Raw genomic sequence first — 24,472 nt, forward strand, 5'->3', positions numbered from 1 at the left:
ACCTACGCTCTGTCCGCCAGAGAAAGCAGGATCTCCCAGTGGCCACGCATTTTAATTCCACATCCCATTCCCATTCTGACATGTCTATCCACGGCCTCCTCTACTGTAAAGATGAAGCCACACTCAGGTTGGAGGAACACCACCTTATATTCCATCTGGGTAGCCTCCAACCTGATGGTATGAACATTGACTTCTCTGACTTCTCTAACTTCTGCTAATGCCCCACCTCCCCCTTGTACCCCATCTGTTATTTATTTTTACACACATTCTTTCTCTCACTTACCTTTTTCTCCCTCTGTCCCTCTGACTATACCCCTTGCCCATCCTCTGGGTCTCTTTCCCCCGCTCCCCACCCTTGTCTTTCTCCCCGGACCTCCTGTCCCATGATCCTCTCATATCCCCTTTGCCAATCACCTGTCCAGCTCTTGACTCCATCCCTCCCCTTCCTGTCTTCTCCTATCATTTTGGATCTCCCCCTCCCCCTCCCACTTTCAAATCCCTTACTCACTCTTCCTTCAGTTAGTCCTGACGAAGGGTCTCGGCCTGAAACGTCGACTGCACCTCTTCCTACAGATGCTACCTGGCCTGCTGCATTCACCAGCAACTTTGTGTGTTGCTTGAATTTCCAGCATCTGCAGAATTCCTGTTGTTTACTACTTTAGTTTTTTGCTTGCATTTTATACATGAGCAACACTTTTGAATTTGATACAGAATTTTTTTCCGTGAATGTTGCTAAATTTAAAAAAAAGTCTTAAGGTGAGAAAGCTTTTAAGTGTTCCTTTTGGGGGTGAGACATGATGTGAAATATTCAAAGATAGTGTGTTATGCTATTTGAGTAATTGGGATACTTTGTGTAAATTTTTCATCGTTCGTTCTTTTCATTGGATTTACATATAAGATGGAGGATATGTAGCATAATTGTGCAAACTTGAATAACAGTTTTATTGGAAAAATATGAAGGTGTAGAGGGATATGGGCCAATTGTGAGCAAGTGGGACTTGGCATGTTCAGTTGAACTGAAGGGCCTGTTTGCTTGCTGTAGGACAAGCATAATAGGAATAATTTTTTAATAGAACTGTTCAGTATGCAGAAGTTCGCCCGTTAACTACAAACCAATATCTGTCTGTCTTTATTGACCTTTGAGCTTTTTAAAGATATATATTTCAGCTCATTTTTGATATCATGTGCCTTCTTGTATATATCCTAGACTATGAATGTACTGCTTAGAGGTGCCACTAAGATGAGTCTAAACAACTTTTTTTTGGTTGCAATGTCTGTTATGGCCTTTTGCCTGTAAGTTTTTAAATATTTGGAAATTAAGGTGGACATTTTCAACATCCAGTACCTGTCCCTGAATTCTACATTTTATTTACAGTGTAAGCATGTACTTTCAAAAGGATAACTCTTAGTGCTTTTGTGTTATGAATGTTTAAGACCTAACTAAAACAGATTTTGAAATGTCATTATTGTGAATAACAACATTTTAAAATAGTAATTAATATGGAAATCGCCTGTTTCATGGTACTTATAATCTATGTGGTTCACAAAGAAGGTTTGATGACTCAGAGTTGGTGTACACAATGTCTAATAGATTCTTTAAGACAGCAAGAGGATAAATGAACAGAATTTAAAGTGTTAATATGGGTCATAATGGTCTTAATTGAGAATCTTAAAATATGGTACATTCTTGACCCTTCTGATGAACCAAATAACACAAGCTGAGGTTGTCACTGTAAAATCTGAATAGGAGATAGGAATTTAAAATACCGGTTTGAATTTTACTTTCTGTGGGATCTGGAAATAAAGAGTACATTGAAGCAAAACCCATAGGATGTTTGCCTTTTAATTTGAATTTCTTTTAATGCTAATATATATCAAATTATTTGAGTTGTAATCCATGAATAGATTTCTTCTAGCCTTAGATATACTGTGAGAAAAAGAAAGAAGACAATAGACATTAACACTAGATTTCCTGTAGATGCTCTGTATCCAGAGGAACACACACAAAATGCTGGAGAATACAGGTCAGGCTGAAACCTTTCATCAGACAGTAGATATTGCTTCTTTTTATTTTAAATTAATTGCAAACTGAAGTAAAACATAGAAAACCTACAGTTCAATACAGGCCCTTCGGCCCACAATGCTGTGCTGAACATGTACTTACTTTAGAAATTACCTAGGGTTACCCATAACTCTCTGTTTTCCTAAGCTCCATGTACCTATCCAGGAGTCTCTTAACCATAGGAGTCTGTGCACCACCGTCGCCGGCAGCCCATTCCACGCATTCACCCCTCTGCGTTTTTAAAAAAAAAAGTGTTGATATGTTTCACATTGAATGATAATTGGCAATACTAATATAAAGCAGTTAAGATCCTGAATATGCTTTAATAGTTATTTTATTGTGGAATTTTAAACTTTTAATTAGCTTTGCTGTGAGACAAAATATTTGCATCCTATCTCTGTAGCATTAATTGCTTCTGTTATCCTAAATGCTAATCCTTTGCTTTCCATTTGATGCATATTCTTTCATCCACATGTTCTTGCACAAAGGAAATAGTCCAGGCTATTTTAATAGCATAGGTGAAAAGAAAACAGCTAATTTTTTGGAAATGCAATGCTTGCAACCGAAGAAATTGACTCATCATAGACCTCCACAGTGATAAAGAAATGTAACTACCTACTGCTCTCCTTAACAATAAAACTGCTAGTTTTAGTTTCCAAATGAAAAGTAACCACAAACTGTGACACACTATCTTAACAGTTTCCTTTCAATAAATCTTTCATCTATATAGGCTGAAGAAATCTTCCAGAGAAATGTGTTTAACTAATTTGATTCTGTAGCAAAAAGAATTTTACAACTTGTACATAGCAGAGAAAGGTAAATATAATGAATTAAATGTCAGAATAAAGTAACATTTCTGATCATATTTTTTCTCATTGTACTTTTAATGTCCATGTTCTTTGCTGTTGTTTCCATTTTAAAGTGAAAGTTAGAAAGATAGCTTTTCTCCTTTTCAATCAAACTCTACCTAGGCAGTCCCTAGGGATTAAAGAAGAGTCGCTTCCACTTCAGTTTTTTGGGGTCTGAATTGACTGATGCTGCAATCTACAGTGTGGAAACTAGATTATCTTATAGATAGATTTAGGGGTTTTATGTTCTTTTTACCAGTTATGTAAGACTGCCATGTCCACGTGATGCAAAAGCTTGATGCCTTCCACTTTGACCAGGGATTTATATGAAGGCCCCTTTACAGTTCAGCTGCTTTTGCTTCGGAATTATTGTTAAACAAACTGATCATTGTCAGTTACTTCAATCTCTCTTTTCTTCCAAATAACTTGTTAATTTTACTGTGATGTTTATGATTCCACAAAATATCCAAGTTTCAAATTTTTTGCAGCAAATATACTGTCATTGTAAACTTTGTGAGAAATACCAAAACTGTTTTTATTCAGGTATACAATATCTTTTCAGCTCTGACTCTTCTGCTTCCATACCTAGATGTCGATCTTGTATATTGTCTCAATCATTTGTGGGGAGAAAATACTCGTTTGAAGCTTGTTAGATAGTGCACATGTTAAAATCAAAAGTTTTATGAAACGTACAGTATTAACTTATCTGCTGTTTTGTCGTTGGAGGTAGGTGGGAATGGAATTTGACTTTGATATTTGTGTGTTCATGCAAAAGTAGATGTGATGTATTGTCAGTAATTATTTGGCTGAATAGACCATAAGACCATAAGACACGAGCAGAATCGGGCCATTCAGTTCATTGACAAACAAGAGAAAATCTGCAGATGCTGGAAATCTGAGCAAAACGCATGAAAGGCTGGAGGAACTAAGCGGGCCAGGCAGCCTCTATGGGTGGGGTGGGGGGGGAAGGAGTACAATCAACATTTTGGGTCGAAACCCTGCTGAAGGGTTTCAGCCCGAAACGTTGACTACTTTTTTCTATAGATGATGCCTGGCCTGCTGAGTTCCTCCAGCATTTTGTGTGTGTCGCATTCAGTCCATTGAGCCTGCTCTGCCATTCCATCATGATTGATCTTGGATGCCACTCAACCCCATACACTTGCCTTCTCGCCATATCCTTTGGTGACCTGACCGATTAGGAAACGATCAACTTCAGCCTTAAATATACCCACGGACTTGGCCTCCACTGCAGTCTGTGGCAGAGCATTCCACAGATTCATTACTCTCTGGCTAAAAACAAAATCCTCCTTACCCCTGTTCTAAAAGGTTGCCCCTCAATTTTGAGGCTGTGCCCTCTAGATCTGGATACCCCCACCATAGGAATCATCCTCTCCACATCCGCCCTATCTAGTCCTTTCAACATTTGGTAGGTTTCAATGAGATTCCCCCGCATTCTTCTAAATTCCAGTGAGTACAGGCCCACAGCTGCCAAACTCTCCTCCTGTGTTAACCCCTTACCACACTTAACCCAATCTAATCTTGATAAATAGAGAAAGCTGAGTATTAATTTGGGGTGGCAGAGTAGCTTAATGGTTAGCATAACACTATTACAGTGTCAGTGACCTGGGTTCAATTCTGCCACTCTCTGTAAGGAGTTTGTACCTTCTCATTGTGACTGTGAGTTTCCTCCAGGTACTCCAGTTTCCTCACACATTCAAAAGGTTAGTAGGTTATTTGTTACATGAATGTAGTTGAGCCAGAAGGACCTGTCACTGAGCAGTATCTCTTTTTTAAAAAAAGTTGTTTGCCTTGAGAGGGTTGTCAAGTCCCCTGCATTTCATAAGTTTAACGTACACTTTTCTGTTTTCATTGCTGATAAGACTCTCCCTTTTTCAAATATAGTGCCAAATTCGCTTTGGTGGAAGAAAGGAAATTGCATCAGATGCAGATAGTAGGTAAGGCACACTCTCATTTGTTCTTAGTGTGATTAATTTATACATTTATTGCATTGTTTGCTTTTGAGTCAGATTCCTATATTATTAAAGGAATTTAAGGAGTAGAACGTGTTGCTCCTCCAACCTGAGTGTGGCCTCATTGTGGCAGTAGAGGAGGCCATGGACTGGCTTGCAGGAATGGGAAGTAGAATTAAAATGGGTGGCAAAAGGGAGGTCCTGCTTTTTTTTGGTGGATGCAGCATAGTTGCTCGGCAAAGCGGTTTCCCAATCTGTGTTGGGTCTCACCTATACACAGGAGGCCACACCGGGAGCACTGGATACAGTAGATAACCCCAACAGACTCGCAGGTGAAATGTTGCCTCACCTGAAAGGATTGTTTGGGGGCCCTGAATGGTAGTGAGGGAGGAGACATAGGGGCAAATGTGGCACTTGTTCTGCTTGCAAGGATAAGTGCCAGGAAGGAGATCAGTGTGGAGGGGTGGAGGGATGAGTGGACATGGGCGTCGTGTAGGGAGCAATTTCTGCGGAAAGCAAAAAGTGGAGGGGGGAGGAAGGAAAGATGTGCTTGGTGGTGTGATCCTGTTGGAGATGGTGGAAGTTACAGAGAATTAAGTGCTGGACATGGAAACTGGTGGGGTGGTAGGTGAGGACAAGAGGAGCTCTGTCACTGGTGGGGTGGCAGTGGATGGGTGAAGGCAGAAGTACATGAAATGAAAAAGATGCGGGTGAGGGCAGTGTCGATAGTGGAGGAAGGAAAGCCCCTTTCTTTGAAGAAAGAGGACATCTCGTTAGTTCTAGAATGAAAAGCCTCATTCTGAGAGCAGATGTTGCGGAGATGGAGGAATTGAGGGAAGGGAATGGCAAATTTACAAGTGACAAAGTGGGAAGAGGTATGGTCCAGGTAGCTGTGAGAGTCAGTGGGTTTATAAAATATATCAACTGACTCCAGAAATAGAGACACAAAGATATCGAGAAAGAGGAGGGAGGTGTTGGAAATGGAACAGGTAAATTTGAGTGCAGGGCGGAAGTTGGAGGCGGAGTTGGTGAGCTTGGCATGTGTGCAGGAAACAGCAACAATGCAGTCTTCGATGTAGTCGTTCTAGGGGAGCTAAATTCCTGTAAGTCTTATAGATTGCTCCTCAACAGAACTGAAGACAGTATTCTTGTGGGAACGTTTACTCATGCTGTGGAAAAGGGTTTGAACTAATTTGGCCAGGGGTTGGGAACAGATCTGAGAGAATCAAGGCTTTTGCAGGCAGCACTGTAACTTAAGGTTGAGCTGTTTCATCTTTAGTTCAGGGACAATACCCTGAGGAGAAAGGGATGGAAATTAAAACCATGGATGAACAAAAGGCTGGAGAATAAATTAGAACCCACTGAGAATCAGGTTGATTACAGAAAGTACAGTGAGGAATTCAGAAGGAGATCAGAGCAACGCAGGGAAACCATGAGAGAAGATTGGTGGCAAATGTAAAAAGAAATCCAAAAGTACTTGGTAGCCATTTGAATGGGAGAAGAGTTGTAAGAGGGAGGTGAGCTGATCAGAGACCAAATACAAAATTTACTCATGGAGGCAGAGAGTGTGGCTTGAGTACTAAACAAGTACGTCAGTCATAAATATGAGATTCTGGAAATTCACAGAGGAACATGCACAAAATGCTGGAGGAACTCAAAGTCAGGCAACATCAGTCTTCATGCAGCAACATTCTGCTGGTTTCTTAGTAAAGAAAAATGAAATTTTGATTGATAGGCTAGAGTTGGTATGAGAAAGGCTTGCTGAATTTAGTGGACGAATCACCTGATCCAGGTGGCTTTGACATTGCACTCTTTGCCTCTGTTTAAGAAGCTATTTTAAAAAAAAAACCCTTTTTCAAACTACTCTTGGCACTTTCAACAAACGCTGCACATGCACTGATTTCTCAGTCTGAATTCTACCCTTAGTAAATTGCTGTGAAAGAAAAAGCTTATTGTGTGAAAACGGAGTGATAAATTTGCTTATGATACTTCAGAGATAGCACTTTGATATTCCATTTTAGTTATTTTCGTGTCTTGCTGTCAGGGAGCATAGAGCATACATGTGAGGTCTTTCCTTCCATTTCATCTTCATTTTACTTGGCACTTTATTTAGATGTGATGCAGACTGATCTTGCAAGTTTGATTATCTCATAAACACCATGCTCGTGGTCTAGAGATAAATTGGATCATCTTGCAATTGGAAATTAAATAAATGTACAAAGCAACCATTCTTGAGGTGGGCCTGTCCAAAAGACTACCCCACACCCTTGTTTCACTGTGTTCTTGTTGATAATTCTTTAATTTAGTTTGCCTAAGGAGGTGACATCTGCCCATTCTGTTTAACCTTTCTGATCAGTATTTCTAAATACTAGGTAAGTATGAAAATTGGTTCTCTGCAGAAATGGAACAATAATGAGATTTTGTTTAGTTTCTGGTGATTTTATGTTAATGAGATTTGTCCAAAGCAGATGATAGTGCAGTTTGAACAAACTGTTGTTGACATTTTGTGCAGTGCGTTTGGTTATCTCATCATTCTGTGTCTGCTTTAAAGGACTACATTTTGATTACATTATCCTGAAGGGCAAAATGGATTTAAACTTTCACATTCCTTCTCATTGAATTTGAACTGGGTACAATGTTATTACGGAGTGAATATCATCTGGTGTCTTCGTGTCTGTTTTAGTTGGGTGCACTTAGACGGGGTACAGGATGTATTTTTGCTTTCTGGCTTTTTCTAGAACAGAAGCCTGAATACTGGCAAAGGTTGTTTTGATAATAAGCTATAACATCTTCGTTATGGAGGCATGTTCAGACCACACTTTGAGTCCTGTGTTCAATTCTGGTTGCCTCATTTCAGAAATGATATGGAAGCTTTAGAGAGGGTGCAGAGGAGATTTACCAGGTTGCTGCTTGGATTAGTGAGCATGCCCTATGCAGAAAGGTTGAGCGAGCTGGTGTTTTTCTCTTTGGATTGAAGAAGGATGAAAGGCAACTTGATAATAGTGTATAATACTAGGAGGCATAGATAGTGTGGACATTTTAGAAAACATCCATTTCAGGTGAGTGGAGGAAAGTTTATGGGAGATGTCAAAGGTAGGAGTTTTTTACAGTGTTATGTGCTGGAACACACTGCTGATGGTGGTGGTATGGTTGGAACAATAGGGACATTGAAGAGGTGCTTAGAAAGGAATATGGATGTAAGAAAAATAGAGGGTTGTGGGCTGTGTAAGAGGGTAAGGCCAGATTGATTCTTGAGTAGGTTGATTCAGTTTGGCACAATGTCATGGGCTGAAGGGCCAGTGCTGTGCTGTACCATTTTATGTTCATTTTAAACTGTGATTTACAATATATTCTACTGATATGCAGAGCTCTATTTTCAAACTTCACTTCATTGTTATGCTTCATCAGGAAAGAGTTTTCTGACATGTTTATTGAAAATATTTAGGTAACTGAGATCAATGTAGTGCTTGCTAAGCTTAACATCAAAAAAAACATTAAAATGATTAGTGCTTTAGCAATGTAAATAATTTCAAGTTTGATTATAAATTGTTTTAGACAAATTAAACATATTGGATTGAAGTTAATGTCACCTACAATTGTAAAGTATGATTCTTCCACCTTTCCATTTTTGATGAAGGGTCTCCGTCTAAAACACCGACTGTTTATTCCCCTCCATAGATGCTACCTGACTTGATGAGTCCCTCAAGGACTTTGTGTGTATTGCTCAAAATTTCCAGCATCTGCAGAATTTCCTGTGCTTTCAAGAGATGATTTGTTTTTCATTTTACATGGTTACTTGTATCTGATGTCTCAATACAGTAATTTACATATGGGGTTCTTGTTCATGTTTGGAATATTTGTTCAAATGTTCTCATGGCCAATTTTATTGGTGTTCACAAATCCTAGAAGAATGAAACTTCTTAGCAAATGCTTTGCCACCTCGTGTTTCAGCAGGTATTCGATTTGTAGTCTTGGCTCCGAACAATCCTTCTGTCATACATTTCACTTGCTCTGTTAACAGGGTGATCTGTCTGTGTGCTCAGTTTGAGACTGTGCTGCAACATGGCTTAAGAAGAAGCAAAGGATTAGCACTAACTGCAGCTGCTATCAAACAAGCAGCAGGATTTGCCAATAAAACTGAAACAGGTAACCATACATATTTATACTGTGTCGTTTATCAACGTTAGGTTTCTTTAAGAATGAAAGTGCTGTAGTTCAAATATGATCGATTTAAGATTATTCCGGGAAGCTGTTTGAAACCATTGCACTGATATTCTCAATTCTGACCCTTTGACCTTTTCAGTACATTTCATTCAGTTTGTCTCTTGGGCAGATACAGTTATAAATGCTGCACTGGGTATCTGCTAGTTCGTGGGTGGGAAGCATTATTTTAGTGAATCAGGGTTCTCGAGTGGAATGTAGGAACTCCTAAAGGGAAACAGCAAACTATCAGGTGAATAGAGCTGGGGGCACCAGGTCGTTGTGATGGTTGAAAGGGATAAAATGATTATATCTTTGTTAGATTATTGCTGATAAATAATTTTGAAGTTTCAAACATGACTAAAGCATTCTTTATTTTAGCCCTTTTTGGAATCTTCAGTCTATGACGTGCTGCATAGCTTAAAAAAAACATTCATTTATGGTGTTAAAAACTTAAATGATTTATAATGTGAGCGAGTGATTATAGAAGAAGTATTTATGTTCATTATTTTTGCATGAGTGATCATGCCAGCTTTTGAGAGGCATAATTCTTATTTGCATGATGTATATACTTTCAGATGTGTCAATTTATTTTGGATTACGGACTTTTAGATAAGTCGTGCTTGTAATTTTTTTTGTTTCATTGCTGGAAGATGTCTATCATGGATTTCTTTCGCATGGCATAGTTCCAGTTTAGTTTCATGACCTCCAATACAGCATTATGCTTTTATGTCAAGTTTCTTCATTATTTTAAATACTTTCAACGCATCAACACTTTAACTTCATCCCCAAGGAACATGACTCGCATCTAGAAATCACTGTAATTCATCTCTTCAATCCAATTTTCAGTCAAGTACAAAGGAATGCACAAACCTACTTGTAACAGGAATAGATCACTCTGTTCCTTGAACCAACTCCACCATTTAATATGATTATGGCTGATTTTATGGTAACTAGAATGCTGAATACCAATGTCCCCATGTAAACTTTCACCCACCTATTGAGATTTCGTCCACCTATTCCTTAAAAAATATTTAGTTCTGTCATCGCTTGAGGAAAAGCAGTTCAAAAACTAATGATGCTTTGTGGGGGAAAAGAGATTGCCTCATTGCTACATTAAATGGGCTATCCTTATTTTTAAACAAGCATCCCTAGTTAGAGGATTTCCGACTGGAGATGGTATTCTCTCCACATCCATTGTGTCAAGATCTCTCAGAACCTAATACGTTTCAGTCAAGTATCCTCTCACTTCTCTGAACTCCATTGTATTCACTTACTCTTAATATATCTAATCTTACCCCATAAGACAACCTGATGGAAGGACACTGATCTAAAAAGTTACCTCTGCTTCTCTTTCCACAAACAAAATGCTTGAGGAACTCGGCAGGTCAGGCAGCATCTATGGAGGGAATAAATAGTTAACCTTTCAGTCAAGACTCTTAGTCAACCATTCCCGATTAAGGGTTTCGGCCTGAAATGTCGACTGTTTATTTTCCTCCATATATACTGCCTGACCTGCTGAGTTCCTCTACTATTTTGTGTGTGTTGCTCTGGATTTCCAGCATTTGCAGAATCTCTTGTGTTCTCTTTCTACAGATATTGCTTGACCTCGCTGAGTATTTTTAGTACTTCCTTTTACATGTAAAAAGAGTCAAGAATAACTCAAATATTAGTTTCTCATCATTCTTTCACTTCTTTCCATCTGTTGGAAACAGTCTAGCACATTGATACCGTTTCATAGAAACTTAACTAGCAGTTTGTACATGAGTAAGTTACAACAGACAGTTTCTCATGGAAATGGTGTTTCTTTTTTTTTCACACATAACCTTTTCCATTTTTTTATATGTATAAAACTACAATTATTTATATATTCTTAAGTACACATTGAGATGATATAAAAGGAAAATAAACATTTAAATAGATAATTATGTACTGTGGTAAATCTAACCTATTAGGCTAAGTAATGAAATTAGTTGTTAAGAAAACTGGTAATAATAGTTTCCATACAACCCTTCTGGACCATTTCCACTGGTCCAAAATGTTGCATACAAGCCTATATACCAACCATTGTAGGTGTTTATATCCCAATTTGTTCGTGCTTGTTCCTGCCCGCAGACATAATTATCCAATCCCTATGTACTTATTTACTTAATTTTTTCATTTTTTTTTATCCCTTTCCCAAATCTTTCCCTTTACTTGTGTTAATTCTCTATTTTCCAAAAAAAACCAAACATTTAGACTAGGGGTGCTTACGTTAGCAATATTACTGTGTTGATGAGAAGAGCAATATAAATCATTAGGAGAGTCATCTAAAGTCTGCTCGCATTGGGGTTATATATTCAATCCATTTATTCCAGATTTGATAAAATGTTTCTTTTTGAGTTCTCAGGGAGTAAGTCAACTTTTCCATTTTAAATATTTCCAAGATAATTTCGTACCAATCTTCTAATGCAGGTGGTATTGGATTTAGCCATTTTCTAGTGATTGATTTCTTACTTGCCGCTAAGAGGGCCTGCAGCAACTTTATATCTTCCTTCTGTTCAAGGAACAATACATGCCCCAAATAGAGCGTCTCAAAGTTCAGAGGTATCTGGGACCTAAGTACCTTAACTAATGTTCTATGAATACCTTCCCAAAATAGACTTAATTTAGGGCAATCCCAGAAAATATGAAAATGATTTGCCTCCTTGGAGCCGCACCTTCTCCAACACATCACATTTGTATCTTTATATTTTTCCTGATATGGGGTCTTGAAGTATCTTATGTTTTTCCAACAATGTTCTCTCCAAGTCAAAGAATTAGTCGAGGACCATTGAAAGCTGCAGATTTTCCCCCAAGCCTCCTCTGAAAGTACCAACCCCGCTTCTTTCTCCCACTTCTCTTTAATATACAGTGTATTTACATTTTTAGCATGGGAGAGTGCATTATATAGGCGAGAAACTGATTTACTAGGTATTGAACTGCAAGCCGAATTCAGAATCTTGAAAAATTCTAATTCTACTGTTGATAGGTCTGTATATCTACAACTCTGGTTAACATAGTTTCGTATTTGAAGGTACCTAAAAAAAGTCATTATGTTCTAGGCCATGTTTGTCCTGCAGGATTTGGAAACTTTGTAATACTCTTTTATCTTTAAATGAGAGGTAGGTTGTAAGACCTTTCTTTATCCATAGCTCAAATCTTTCATCTCCTCTGTTGGGAAGGAATTCGGTATCATATGCACACCATCTAAAGAGTTTTAACATGTTATTAATTCCACATGAATTAACCACCACCTGCCATACTTTTAATGTAAGATTTATCCAAGCATTATTAAATTTTTCCAACTGGGCCATCAATCCTTTGTCAGCTATTGAGGCCTGAAGAGGAAAACTGTCAACTAATCCAAATTCTATTTCCTTCCATCTAGCCTTATATTCCCTATTACACCAATATAACAGAGGGGTTATCTGTGAGGCATAAAAATAATTTCTCAGGCAAGGAAGAACCATACCTCCTCCTTCCTTCCCTAACTGTAAGGTGTTATATCGAATTCTCGGTTTCCTTCCTTGCCAAATGAAGCGGGAAATCCATTTGTCCCATTCCCTGAATTGATTATCATCCACCTCCACTGGTAAAGTACGGAAAAGATATAATAACCGAGGAAGAATATTCATTTTTATAGTATTTATCCTTGAATTTAAACTTAAAAAGGGGATAAGATTCCATCTATGCATATCTGCTTTTATCTCTGAGATTAATGGCCCATAATTTACCTGTGACAGTGTTGAAAGATCCTTCGGCAGGGTTATTCCTAAATATTTTAATGATTTAGCTTCCCACTTAAGATCGTATGTATCCTGCAATTTTTTGGATGGTGTATAATTTAGGGACATAACCTGCGTTTTCTTTACATTTATTTTATAACCTGATATTTTCCCAAAGTCATCCAACAGTGTAAACAATCCTATAAATGATTTTTCTGGTTCACTCAGATAGACCAAAACATCATCTGCGAATAATGCCACTTTCTGTTCAATCCCTGCCACCTTGATACCTTTTACGATTTCGCTCTGTCTTATTAGTTGGGCAAGTGGTTCAATATATAGCGCAAAAAGGAGAGGAGAAATTGGGCATCCCTGTCTAGTGCCTCTCTCTAAAATGAAGGAGTCAGAGAGGTCCCCATTTATCTTAATTCGGGCTGTAGGGCTGTCATATAGAGTCTGAATTACTTTAATAAACCTTTCTTGAAAGCCGAATCTTGCTAACGCTCTGTATAGGAATGCCCAACTAATCGAATCAAAAGCTTTCTCAGCGTCCAATCCTACTACCATAGTCTCTGTCTCGTTCTGATTAACCTGTTCTAATATGTGCAGAGTTCTCCTTATGTTGTCCTGTGTTTGTCTTTGTTGAATAAATCCAGTCTGGTCTAAATGGATTAGGCCAGGTAAAAGCTTTTCCAATCTGCGCGCTAATATAGATGTAAATAGTTTGTAATCTAAATTAAGAACACTAATTGGCCGATAATTGCCACATTCTAGTTTATCTTTACCCTCTTTAGGAATAACTGAAATAATCGCTTCTCTCCAGGAAGGTGGAGTTTCTCCTCTCTGCAAGATCCAATTAAAGGTGTTAAGTAGTAATCGGGCTAACTGTGTCTTCAGGGACTTGTACCACTCTGAGGTAAACCCATCAGAACCCAGGGACTTTCCAGCCTTTAACCTAGAGATGGCCACGTTCAGTTCTTTGACAGTTACTGGTTCTAATAAACTTTCAATTTGTAAATCTGTAAGTTTAGGTAGATCTAAAAAATTCAATACACTGTCTATATAGGGCTCATTGGGGGCCCGGGTTTGGGAGTACCGCTCTCGATAATATTGTGACGAGAATACACATAAAATTAAGATGTTTGCTGGCCTGGGTTAGCATCAGTGACATCAGCAAGTGGTCTGCCACCTGCCCTCAAGGGAAGGAGAGATAAGGAACAATGGAGCAGCGTCTGGAGATGTGTAATGAAGGGACGGGGGAGAGAGAGCTGTCTGGAGCGGCTGCCCCCTTTGAACCTTGAACTGTTTGAAGTGATGGACAGGCGATACCCCAGCAGGGGGATAAAAAGGGACCGGTTCGCTAAGGGACACACACGCCACCCGAGGTAACGAGACCCTGGAAACGGTACGCTTCTCACGAGTCGGTGGGAAGTACCAGACAACGGCCAGGGTGGAAAGGTACGATCAGCGGGAACGGGAACCTGGTGTGTGTCCGCCCTTGCCTGGGTGCCGGGTTCACTGCAGAGGATCGACCGCATCTGGAGGAGGGGTCACAGTCGGTGACCTCAGGTGACATCACCAAGGACCCGCCCAAAAGTTGCTTGTGAGCCATATCGTCGGTCTGTGAGTGAAGCCGTGTCTGAATGATCAGTTGTTCCTGTTCTCTCTCTCTCTCTCTCTCTCTCTCCCCCCCCACTTTGTCCATCGCCATGGCAACGATTACTGCGAACTGAACTACTAAACTGGACTGAACTTTGAGTCACTTTGAAATTTGGTCATTTACCCCTAGACAACGATAGAGCTTGATTGATGCTGTTATCTTAATTCTGTGCACGTGTGTTTATCATAGCTGAACTGTTGCATTTATTATCCTTTCGATTACTGTGTTGCTTGTTTCTTTAATAAAACTTTCTTAGTTCTAGTAATCCAGACTCCCAACTGAGTGATCCATTTCTGCTGGTTTGGCAACCCAGTTACGGGGTACGTAACAATATGTTTCAAAACTCTCTTGAATTTTCCCTATTGTACTCTCCACAAGCTTTGTCTTTGGATTCTTTATTTTATGAATTGTATTGTCTGCTTGTTGTTTTCGTAATTTATATGCTAATAATCTAGCTGATTTACCTCCTACTTCATAATTCTTTTGTCTCAGGTAAAGAAAATTTCTTTGAGTTTCCAACGTATAAATATCATCAATTTCACTTTGCAATTTCCTAATTTCCTGTTTTCGATTTGAATTACTTTTGTTGCTATCTCCAACTTGAAGTTGTTTTAATTTTCCTTGAAGGTCTGCTAATTTTTGTGCATTGATTTTTTTCATGTGAGTAGTAATGGAAATAATTTTCCCTCTCAGTACAGCTTTCAATGTATCCCATAAAATCACTGGTGATGTTTCTCCCGTGTCATTAAGGTCTAGATATTCTTTGATTTCTCCCCTCAATCTCTCCATTACTTTTGGGTTATTAAGTATATGTGAGTTTAGCCTCCATAGTGTTTTCCTCATTTTCCTTTCCAGGATTAGAGACATAGAGACTGGGCTATGATCCGACAGATCAATTGTTGCAATATTACAGTTTTTTATCCTGAGTCTATCTGTATTAAAGATAAAGAAATAGTCTATCCTTGAATAGGCTGAATGAGGGAAAGAGTAATATGTATAATCTTTACTAGTAGGGTGTAATTCCCTCCAGACATCTATAATTCCCAACTCCTCCATCAATGAATTCACTTTCCGAGTCAGAGGTTTATTCTGAGTAACTATTCTTGAAGAATCTAATATAGGATTTAATCTAATATTAAAATCCCCTCCACAAATTACTACCCCTCGAACTGACCATTAGGTCAAAAATGTGTCTATAAAATGACCATTCACTACCTGGAGGAGCATAAACATTCAGCAATGTTATTTCTGTACCTTCTATTCTTCCTGTGATTTTTACAAACCGTCCTTCTTTGTCTCTAGTCTCTGAAATATGTTCATAATTAAGAGTACTTGATATTAAAGTAGCTACCCCTCTTTTGTGACTCAATTTATATGATGAATAAAATACATGCTTAAAGCCCATTCTTTTTAATTTTCCATGTTCAGATTGGCTCATATGTGTTTCCTGGAGGAAAGCTATTTGTGCCCTCTCTTTTTTTCAATTTAGACATAATCTTATTTCTTTTAATTGGATTCAAAACTCCATTAACATTATAGGAAATTATTTTTACCAATTCAGTTTGCATTTTTCTCTAGTAGGAAAAAAGCACTCTCCTTTTCTAACCAAACAGTAAGCAATCCCTTCTCAACAGTAAACCAAGACATATAACCACACCCTAGACATTTCTGAACGTATAACATTTGAAAATTTTTCCCGACTTCCCACAGTGAGGCCTGAGCACCGACCCGCCTCAGTTCAGAGGGATAACCTCTATCTTCACCCTGTGTTAGAGGGCCCTCAGCAGTTTGAATAATCATAGAGAATTTTCTCCTATTTATGTCTCGACCATATTGCTATCATTCAAGTTATTCCGCCTAGTTTATTTTCAGTTACCAGTTTTCATTTTACTTTTAAGTCCGATTTACTCTTTTCAGTCATTTCTCTTAATTAATCTGTATTGTCTGTACATTCGCGTCTGAATATTTGCAGCTTTTCCTTGTAGTTTGACACTCTGGTTCGAGTGGAGCGTCCTCGCCCCACTAACTGCCACGACTTCTGCCGAATGCTCTCCAGTAGCGACTCCGGTTGGGTGATAACTTTAATAGGTAGTCCCCGGTCCGCCAGGTCCAACGTTGCCTCCTCCACCGTAGTGTAAGTTTTTGTCCCTTCGTCGTAAAAGACTCTCAGCCGAGCTGGATACAGGGTCTGGAATCTGATGTTGTTTTCTTTCAGGACTCTCCGTGTTTCCGTATATTCCTTCCGTCTGGCAAGAATCCCCGGTGCGTAGTCGTGGTCTAAACTGATTTTGCAGTTGTTCCACATGAAACCTTTTACCATGCTCTTTTAAGCACCTCTTCCTTCGTTCTGTAACTGAGAAATCTGATCAGAATCGATCTGGGCTGGGCGCCTGCCGGAGGCTGTGGTGCCAACGCGCGGTGAGCCCTTTCTATCTGTTGGTCTTTTGCGGCCGGTATATCAAGGTTCTCTCTAAGCAGCTTCTCCACGAAGGGAATCATCAATCCGGGTTTACCTTCGGTTCCTTCGGGAACTCCGTAGATCCTCACATTTTCCCTTCTCGAGCAGCCTTCTTGATCTGTTAGTTTCCACTGGAGCTGGTCTTGTAGCTTCAGCATTTATGCTATCACTTCCTCGGCGTTTTGTAGCTTCTCTTCAATTCCAACAATCCTCGCTTCGGCTTCATCTATCCGCGAGTTAGTTTTTACTATTTCTCCTTTAATATCTTCCAGCTGTTTGCTGTTATCTTGTCGGAACTCGCGAATCTCTCCGAGAATCAAAGACAGAGTCACCGATTTCCCCCTCATTATCTCCGTCCTGGCTTGCCGTGGGGGAGCTAGGCCCGTCACCTTGCTGCATCTCTTTATGTTTAACAGCCTTCGAAGCGGACTTTTTATTCTTGTTCTTAGACATCATCCTTGCCCCTTTTATTAATATAGTTATGCAATATTAAGTATTTGTCTAAATTCGATTTTGGGGCAGTTTACCGTCTTTTTTGTCGAGAGACCTTTTTCTTGCCATTCCCTTGATGACCCGGAAGTCCCCGCGGAAATGGTGTTTCAAACAACTGTGTACGGCATGCTTGCGTTCATTAAGTAACCTGCATTGTCGTAATTTACCATTTGTGAACTCTTAATATCTGGTAACATATTTTTCATGGCTTACTCATTTCCTGAATGTGGCTGAACTGCAACTGTCGGAGTAATTGTTAAGATAAATGATGAGCTGTTTATCTGAATTTGAATTTAAAATGTGCGTTGATTTCTGTTGTGCAGTTGATTGCCAGGAAAGTCTACATTGACTGCTTCCCCATTTCAGTTTACCACAGAATCTCGTATTTTTGTGTGCCCCACTATCAGCAGGAAACACTTACCTGCATTGAACTGTTCAATACAATTTATTGTTGCCCCTGTATTATATATGATACAAATGGTATCATTTTAGGTGGATGTGGCAATAACCAAGATCAACAGTAATAGTTTCTACAGTTCAAGATTTAAATTCTCTTGTGCTGGAATTGACTCTGTATGAGCACAGCATAACAATAAAACCATCTGAAGAGGAAGTCTTTTCAGACTGAATAATTGAAAGTATTGATTGCTTCTGTGTGTCTGCACACCAATTGATTGTTTTAAATGCTTTCTAATATGCTGAGGAAGGCCAGCTGCAGCCTCAAAATATCAGTCTTGTCTCATTGAGCGAACAAATTCACTACTGCTTTTGGGTCATTTGACTTGAATAGCTTTAAATTAAGATTTATTTCTGAATAGGTTTCAAAATGGGCTTCAATTTGCATGACATTAATAACTGTCATACATTAATGCTTTGTATTTGAAATATGGTGTGTCTTTAGGGAGTAAAAGATGTTTTAGAAGCTGTGTTTAGTTATTTGTTTTGGAGTTGCATAATTAGACTGTAATTTATTGTCCTCACTTGGGAATAAGTTTGTAGCTGTTTGTTTAATGGTAATGTGGTTTTCTTGTCCAAATATTCTGATTGCACTGTTAAGGCCAGGATACAGAATAAATGACCACAGGCATTAAATTATTTGTCTCCTTCGAACTCTGTCACAAGAGATTAGCAGGTAAATGAGGAAAAAAAATAAAGGATGTTTTTAAGATCATCTTGAAAGAAATGCATTGTTCCCTTTGGAATTTCATGGCTGCTCAAAGTGGCAAAGCAGCATTTAGAATAATGTTGGGCATCTCAAACCTATCCATCAGGCGTACAGAGTTGCCTTCTGTGGACGAAGAAATACAGCACCTTACAAACTATCCATCTGCCTGACCTGCCCGGTGTTTCCTTCTTGTTCAGTGGAAGAGTCTGCAGCTCTCCCTTTGGTCACATCAGTTGTTTCAGAACTGCAATGGAAGCTATATATCCTCTGTGCTGAGAGCTGTCTAAGAAGACAAGGCAGAGTGAAAATTCCAATGTTTCTCTTTTTCTTTAAAAAAAAAATTGAAAGAGCTTAATGATGGATGCTACCATCTGGAAAATGGTACTGCAGCATTAAAGCCAGAACAAACAGACTCCGGGACAACTTCTTTCACCAGGCCGTCAGACTGATTAATTCAGGCTGATACAATTGTATTTCTGTGCTATATTGACCGTTCTGTTGTACTTGTAATTTGTATTTATAACAAATTGCTATAAATTGCACATTTTGATGGAGACATACTGTAAAAATTTGTTAACAACAGGAATTCTGCAGATGTTAGAAATTCAAGCAACACACATCAAAGTTGCTGGTGAACGCAGCAGGCCAGGCAACATCTGTAGGAAGAGGTACAGTCGATGTTCAGGCCGAGATGTTTTAGTCCTGACGAAGGGTCTCGGCCTGAAACGTCGACTGTACCTCTTCCTAGAGATGCTGCTTGGCCTGCTGCGTTCACCAGCAACTTTGATGTGTGTTGCATAAAGATTTGTTACTCATGTATGTGAAGGATGTAAGAAATTTAATTCAATTTTTTGGGGCATCCCCCTTTGAAGGTCTCTTCAATGCTGGGGAGGCTTGTGCCCATGATGGAGCAGGCTGAGTTCACAACTTTCTACAGCCTTTTCTGATTCTGTGCAGTGGCCTCTCCACACCAGACAGTGATGCAACCAATTAGTGCTCTCTACGGTAAATCTGTAGACATTTGTGAGAGTCTTGGGTGACATACCAAGTCTCCTCAAACTCATAATGAATTATAGCTGCTGTTGTGCATTCTTCATAATTGCGTCAATATGTTGGTCCCAGGATAGATCTTCAGAGATGTTGACACCCAAGAGCTTGAAATTGCTCACCCTTTCTACTGCTGATCTGTCAATGAGAACTGGTGTATATTCTCTCGACTTCCCCTTCCGAAAGTCCACAACCAACTTCTTGGTCTTACTGACATTGAGTGCAAGGTTGTTGTTGCGGTACTACTTAACCAGCTGATCTATTTCACTTCTGTATGCCTCCTCGTCACCATCTGAAATCCAGCCTACCATAGTTGTCATCATCAACTTTATAGATGGCATTTGAGCTGTGCCTTGCCATACAGTTGTGGGTGTAGAGAGGGTAGAGGAGTGGGCTAAGCACTCATCCTTGAGGTGCGCCAATGTTGATTATCAGTGAGGAGATGTTACTTATGGTCTGCACTGACTGTGCTCACCCGATGAGGAAGTTGATCCAATTGCACAGAGGGGTATAGAGGCTCAGGTTTTGGAGTTTGTTGATTAGTACTGATGGTACGATGGTGTTGAATGCTGAGCTGTAATCAATAAACAACAGTCTGAGCTAAGTATTGCTATTGTCCAGGTTATCTAAGGACGAGTGGAGTGCCAGTGAGATTGCATGCGCTGAAGACCTAATATGATGAAAGGATAGGCAAGTTGTAGCGTGTCCAGGTCATTGCTTAGGTAAGAGTTGATTCTGGCCATGACCAACCTCTCAAAGTACTTCATCACAGTAAGATATAAGTGCAACTGGATGTTAGTCGTTGAAGCAGCTCACCCTGTTCTTGGGCTGTGGTATAATTGTCGCCCTTTTAAAACAGGTGGGAACTTCCGACTGCAGCAGTGAGAGAATTGAATTGATTTTATTTCTTACATCCTTCACATATATGAGGAGTAAAAATCTTTACGTTACGTCTCCATCTAAATGTGCAATCATCGTAATTTATAATAAATAGAGCAGTTGATGTAACATAGAAATACACTCAAATCAGCATGAGTTAATCAGTTTGATGGTCTGGTGGAAGAAGCTGTCCCGGAGCCTGTTGGTCCGAGCTTTAATGCTGCAGTAGTGTTTCCCAGATGGTAGTAGCTGGAATAGATTGTGGTTGGGGTGACTTGGGTCCTCAATGATCCTTTGTTCCCATTTCTCATATCTGTCTTTGTAAATGTCCTGAATCATGGGAAGTTCATAACTACAGATGCGCTGGGCCGTCCGCACCACTGTCTGCAGAATCCAGTGATTAAGGGAGGTACAGTTCCCATACCAGGCAGTGATGCAACCAGTTAGGATGCTCTCAATTGTGCCCCTGTAGAAAGTTCTTAAGAATTGGGGGTCCAGCCCCTGTAGAAAGTTCTTAAGAATTGGGGGTCCAGACCAAATTTCCTCAACCGTCTGAGGTGAAAGAGGTGCTGTTGTGCCTTTCTCACCACGCAGATGGTGTGCACAGACCACATGAGGTCCTCGGCGATGTAGATGCTGAGGAACTTAAAGCTGTTTACCCTCTCAACCCCAGATTAATTGATATCAATAGGGGTTAGCCCATCTCCATTCCTTCTGTAATCCACAACCAGCTCTTTTGTTTTTGTGACATCAAGGGAGAGGTTGTTTTCTTGACACCACTGTGTCAGAGAGGTGACTTCTTCCCTGCAGGCCACCTCATTATTGTTTGAGATTAGGCCAATCAATGTAGTGTCATTGGCAAATTTAATTAGCAGATTAGAGCTGTGGGTTGTGACACAGTCATGGGTATACAGGGAGTAAAGGAGGGGACTTAGTACATAGCCCTGAGGGGCTCCTGTGTTGAGAGTCAGGAGGGTGGAGGTGAGGGAGCCCACTCTTACCACCTGCTGGCAATCTGACAGGAAGTCCAGGATCCAGCTGCACAAGGCAGGGTCTCTGAGCTTCCTGTCGATCCTGGATGGAATTATGGTGTTGAATGCTGAACTGTAGTCTAAGAACAGCATTCTCACATAAGCATCTTTCTTCTCCAAATGTGTAAGGAAGGTATGTAGAGCAGCGGCTATTCTGTCGTCTGTTGATCGGTTGTGTCAGTAGGCGAATTGTAGGGGGTCCAGTTTGGGTGGTAGCAAGCTGCAGATGTCGTCCTTGACCAGCCTCTCAAAGCATTTGCTTATTATTGAGGTGAGTGCGACAGGACGCCAGTTGTTCAGGCATGTTACCTTGGTGTTTTTTGGTACAGGGGCAATGGTGGATAATTTGAAGCAGGAGGACACTCTACTCTGGGAGAGGGAGAGATTAAAAGTGTCTGTAAACACATTTGCCATTTGTGCTGCGCACGTCCTAAGTACTCGCCCTGGGATGCCATCCGGTCCCACAGCCTTGCGTCTGTCCACTTATTGGAAACACCTGCGTACTTCACCCTCAGAGATGACCAGGTTGTAATGGTGGCTTTCCTCAGAGGCTCAGAGTTAGCGACATCGAACCAGCGTAAAAGCAATTGAGCTCATCTGGGAGAGAGGCTGCAATGTTGGCAGCACCACTACATTTGGCTTTGAAGTCTGCGATGGTATGCAACCCTCTCCACAAGTCACGTGTGATATTGTGAATCTTGACTCCAACTTGTGCCTGTATTGTTGTTTCTCAGCCTTGATAGCTTTGCGCAGATCGTAGCTGCTTTCCTTGAGCTCCTGCTGATTGCTCTATGTAAGCTCTATGTCGTGTGGTAGGAGCTGCTCACACGGAACTATTGATCCAGGGTTTCTGGTTCAGGAAGACCCTGACCGACTTCTGGGGGACAACATCGTCGATGAACTTCCGGACGAAGCAGGTGACTCCATCTGTGAACTCGGAGACCTCCTCATCATGAAAGACATTCCTGTCAATGTTATCGAAGCAAGCCTACAGCATGGAGGCTGAATGGTTGGACCAAACAGTGGACGGTTGTAACTATGGCTGCCTCTTGCTTCAGCTTCTGTCTGTGCGTTGGCAAAAGCAGAATTGAATAGTAATCTGATTTTCCAAAAGCTGGGTGAAGGAGAGCTTTGTAAGCATTGTGGAATGGAGTGTAACAGTGGTCAAGTGTCTTATCTCCACAAGCGCTCACCCAGATGTGCTGACAAACTTCAGAGAGACTTTCGTCAGTGACGCTTGATTAAAGTCACCGGCGATGATGAAGGCAACCTCCGGGTGTGCAGTCTTCAGTGTGTTGATGGTATTGTGCAGTTCCTTGAGAGCCAGGTCAGTATCAGCCTATGCTGGAATGTACACTGCTGTGATGATAACAGCCGTGAAATCCCTAGGCAGCCAGTAAGGTCTGCACAGCAGCACCAAGTACTCCAGGTCTGGGGAACAAATGGATTTGAGGGCATGCACATTCTGGGGTAGCACCAAGCATTGTTGACCATGAAGCATACCCCTCCTCCTTTACTCTTCCCAGAGAGGTTTTTTGACCTGTCCACCCGGAACAGGGAGAATCCAGAGGGCTTGATAGCGTGGTCTGGTATCTCCTCCATCAGCTTGGTCTCTACGAAGCATAAAATGTTACATTCCTTTGTTTCCCACTGGTAGGAGATTCTGGCTCTCAGTTCGCGCAGCTTGTTATCCAGGGACTGAAAGTTAGCCAGCAGTATGCTAGGGAGCAGTGGCCGATTTGCATGCTGTCTCAGCTTCACCAGGACTCCAGCCCTTCTCCCTTGCCTCCGGCGCTTCTTCCAAGGTAGTGGCGGTGTAAGCGATGAAACTCCCATTGATCATGCAAGCAGGGGATCCCAGTGTAGGAAAGGCAGTACATGGTGGGTAAGTGCTGTCTTTCCAATGTTTAGAAGGGTCAGTCTGTCATATCTGATGTGACTATCAGGTACTCGAACAGAAAATGCCAAGAAAATTGTAGAAATTAGTAGTATATTGTAGATTTGGAATGGAGCTCGTAACACGGCTGCCCTATGCGGCGCCATCTTGTATGCATTGAAGACATCCTTGAAAACGCCTGTCAGTTGTTTGGCACAGATTTTCAGTGCACTACCAAGTGCACCATTAGGGCCTGAAGGCTTGCAAGGATTCACCCTCTTGAAAGATGTTCTGATGTCAGCCTCTGAGACAGGATAATCAGATCCCATATGTGAAAATCTACTGCCTATAAATAACAGTATATTAGCTGTTTGAGAATATCTGCAGTCATTTCAGGGTTATCTATATATGGTTGGCTTTTATGGTTTTGCAAACTATTTTTGGGTGAACTGAAGCAATCTGTGCTGCAATATCTGTTTTTGTTGAGGGGAAATGGTCTGCTGTGGAGAGATACCAAGTTGGTTGTGACTTTTTATGTCTGCTGTATTTCATTACATTTTCCTGGTCAAGATAACATGGGGGAAGAACTAATTTGACCAGGAGTTTTAAAGTCGTCTCAAAGTTACCTTTCTTCCCTGGACTAATTTATTTTTCCTTTATGCAGTGCTGTTTTTATCTCTGTCGGAAAGTCTTTCAGTTCTGAATCCAAAGAGTTTCTGCAGTTATATTAATAGCTCAAGGATTGTGAGGGATAAAATTGGTCCCTTAGAGAATCAGAGTGGACGGCTATGTATGGAGCCAAAAGAGATGGGGGAGATTTTGAACAATTTCTTTTCTTCAGTATTCACTAAGGAGAAGGATATTGAATTGTGTAAGGTAAGGGAAACAAGTAAGGTAGTTATGGAAACTATGATGATTAAAGAAGAGGAAGTACTGGTGCTTTTAAAGGAATATAAAAGTGGATAAGTCTCTGGGTCCTGACAGGATATTCCCTAGGACCTTGAGGGAAGTTAGTGTGGAAATAGCAGGGGCTCTGAC

The 24,472-nt window shown here is 40.4% G+C and overlaps 1 protein-coding gene across 1 annotated transcript in view; it reads left to right on the top strand.

The window, feature by feature from the left end:
- The window catches only part of snx29 (sorting nexin 29), a 581,542-nt gene that overhangs the window by 21,522 nt on the left and 535,548 nt on the right, over positions 1 to 24,472 (top strand). Inside the window, exons 3-4 of the mRNA XM_063059095.1 lie at positions 4,813 to 4,865; positions 8,902 to 9,026. Of these exons, the coding sequence (XP_062915165.1) occupies positions 4,813 to 4,865; positions 8,902 to 9,026 (178 nt within the window). The remainder of the gene's footprint in view (positions 1 to 4,812; positions 4,866 to 8,901; positions 9,027 to 24,472) is intronic.

This window comes from Mobula hypostoma, chromosome 9 (assembly GCF_963921235.1).
Source record: "Mobula hypostoma chromosome 9, sMobHyp1.1, whole genome shotgun sequence".
NCBI lineage: Eukaryota > Metazoa > Chordata > Chondrichthyes > Myliobatiformes > Myliobatidae > Mobula > Mobula hypostoma.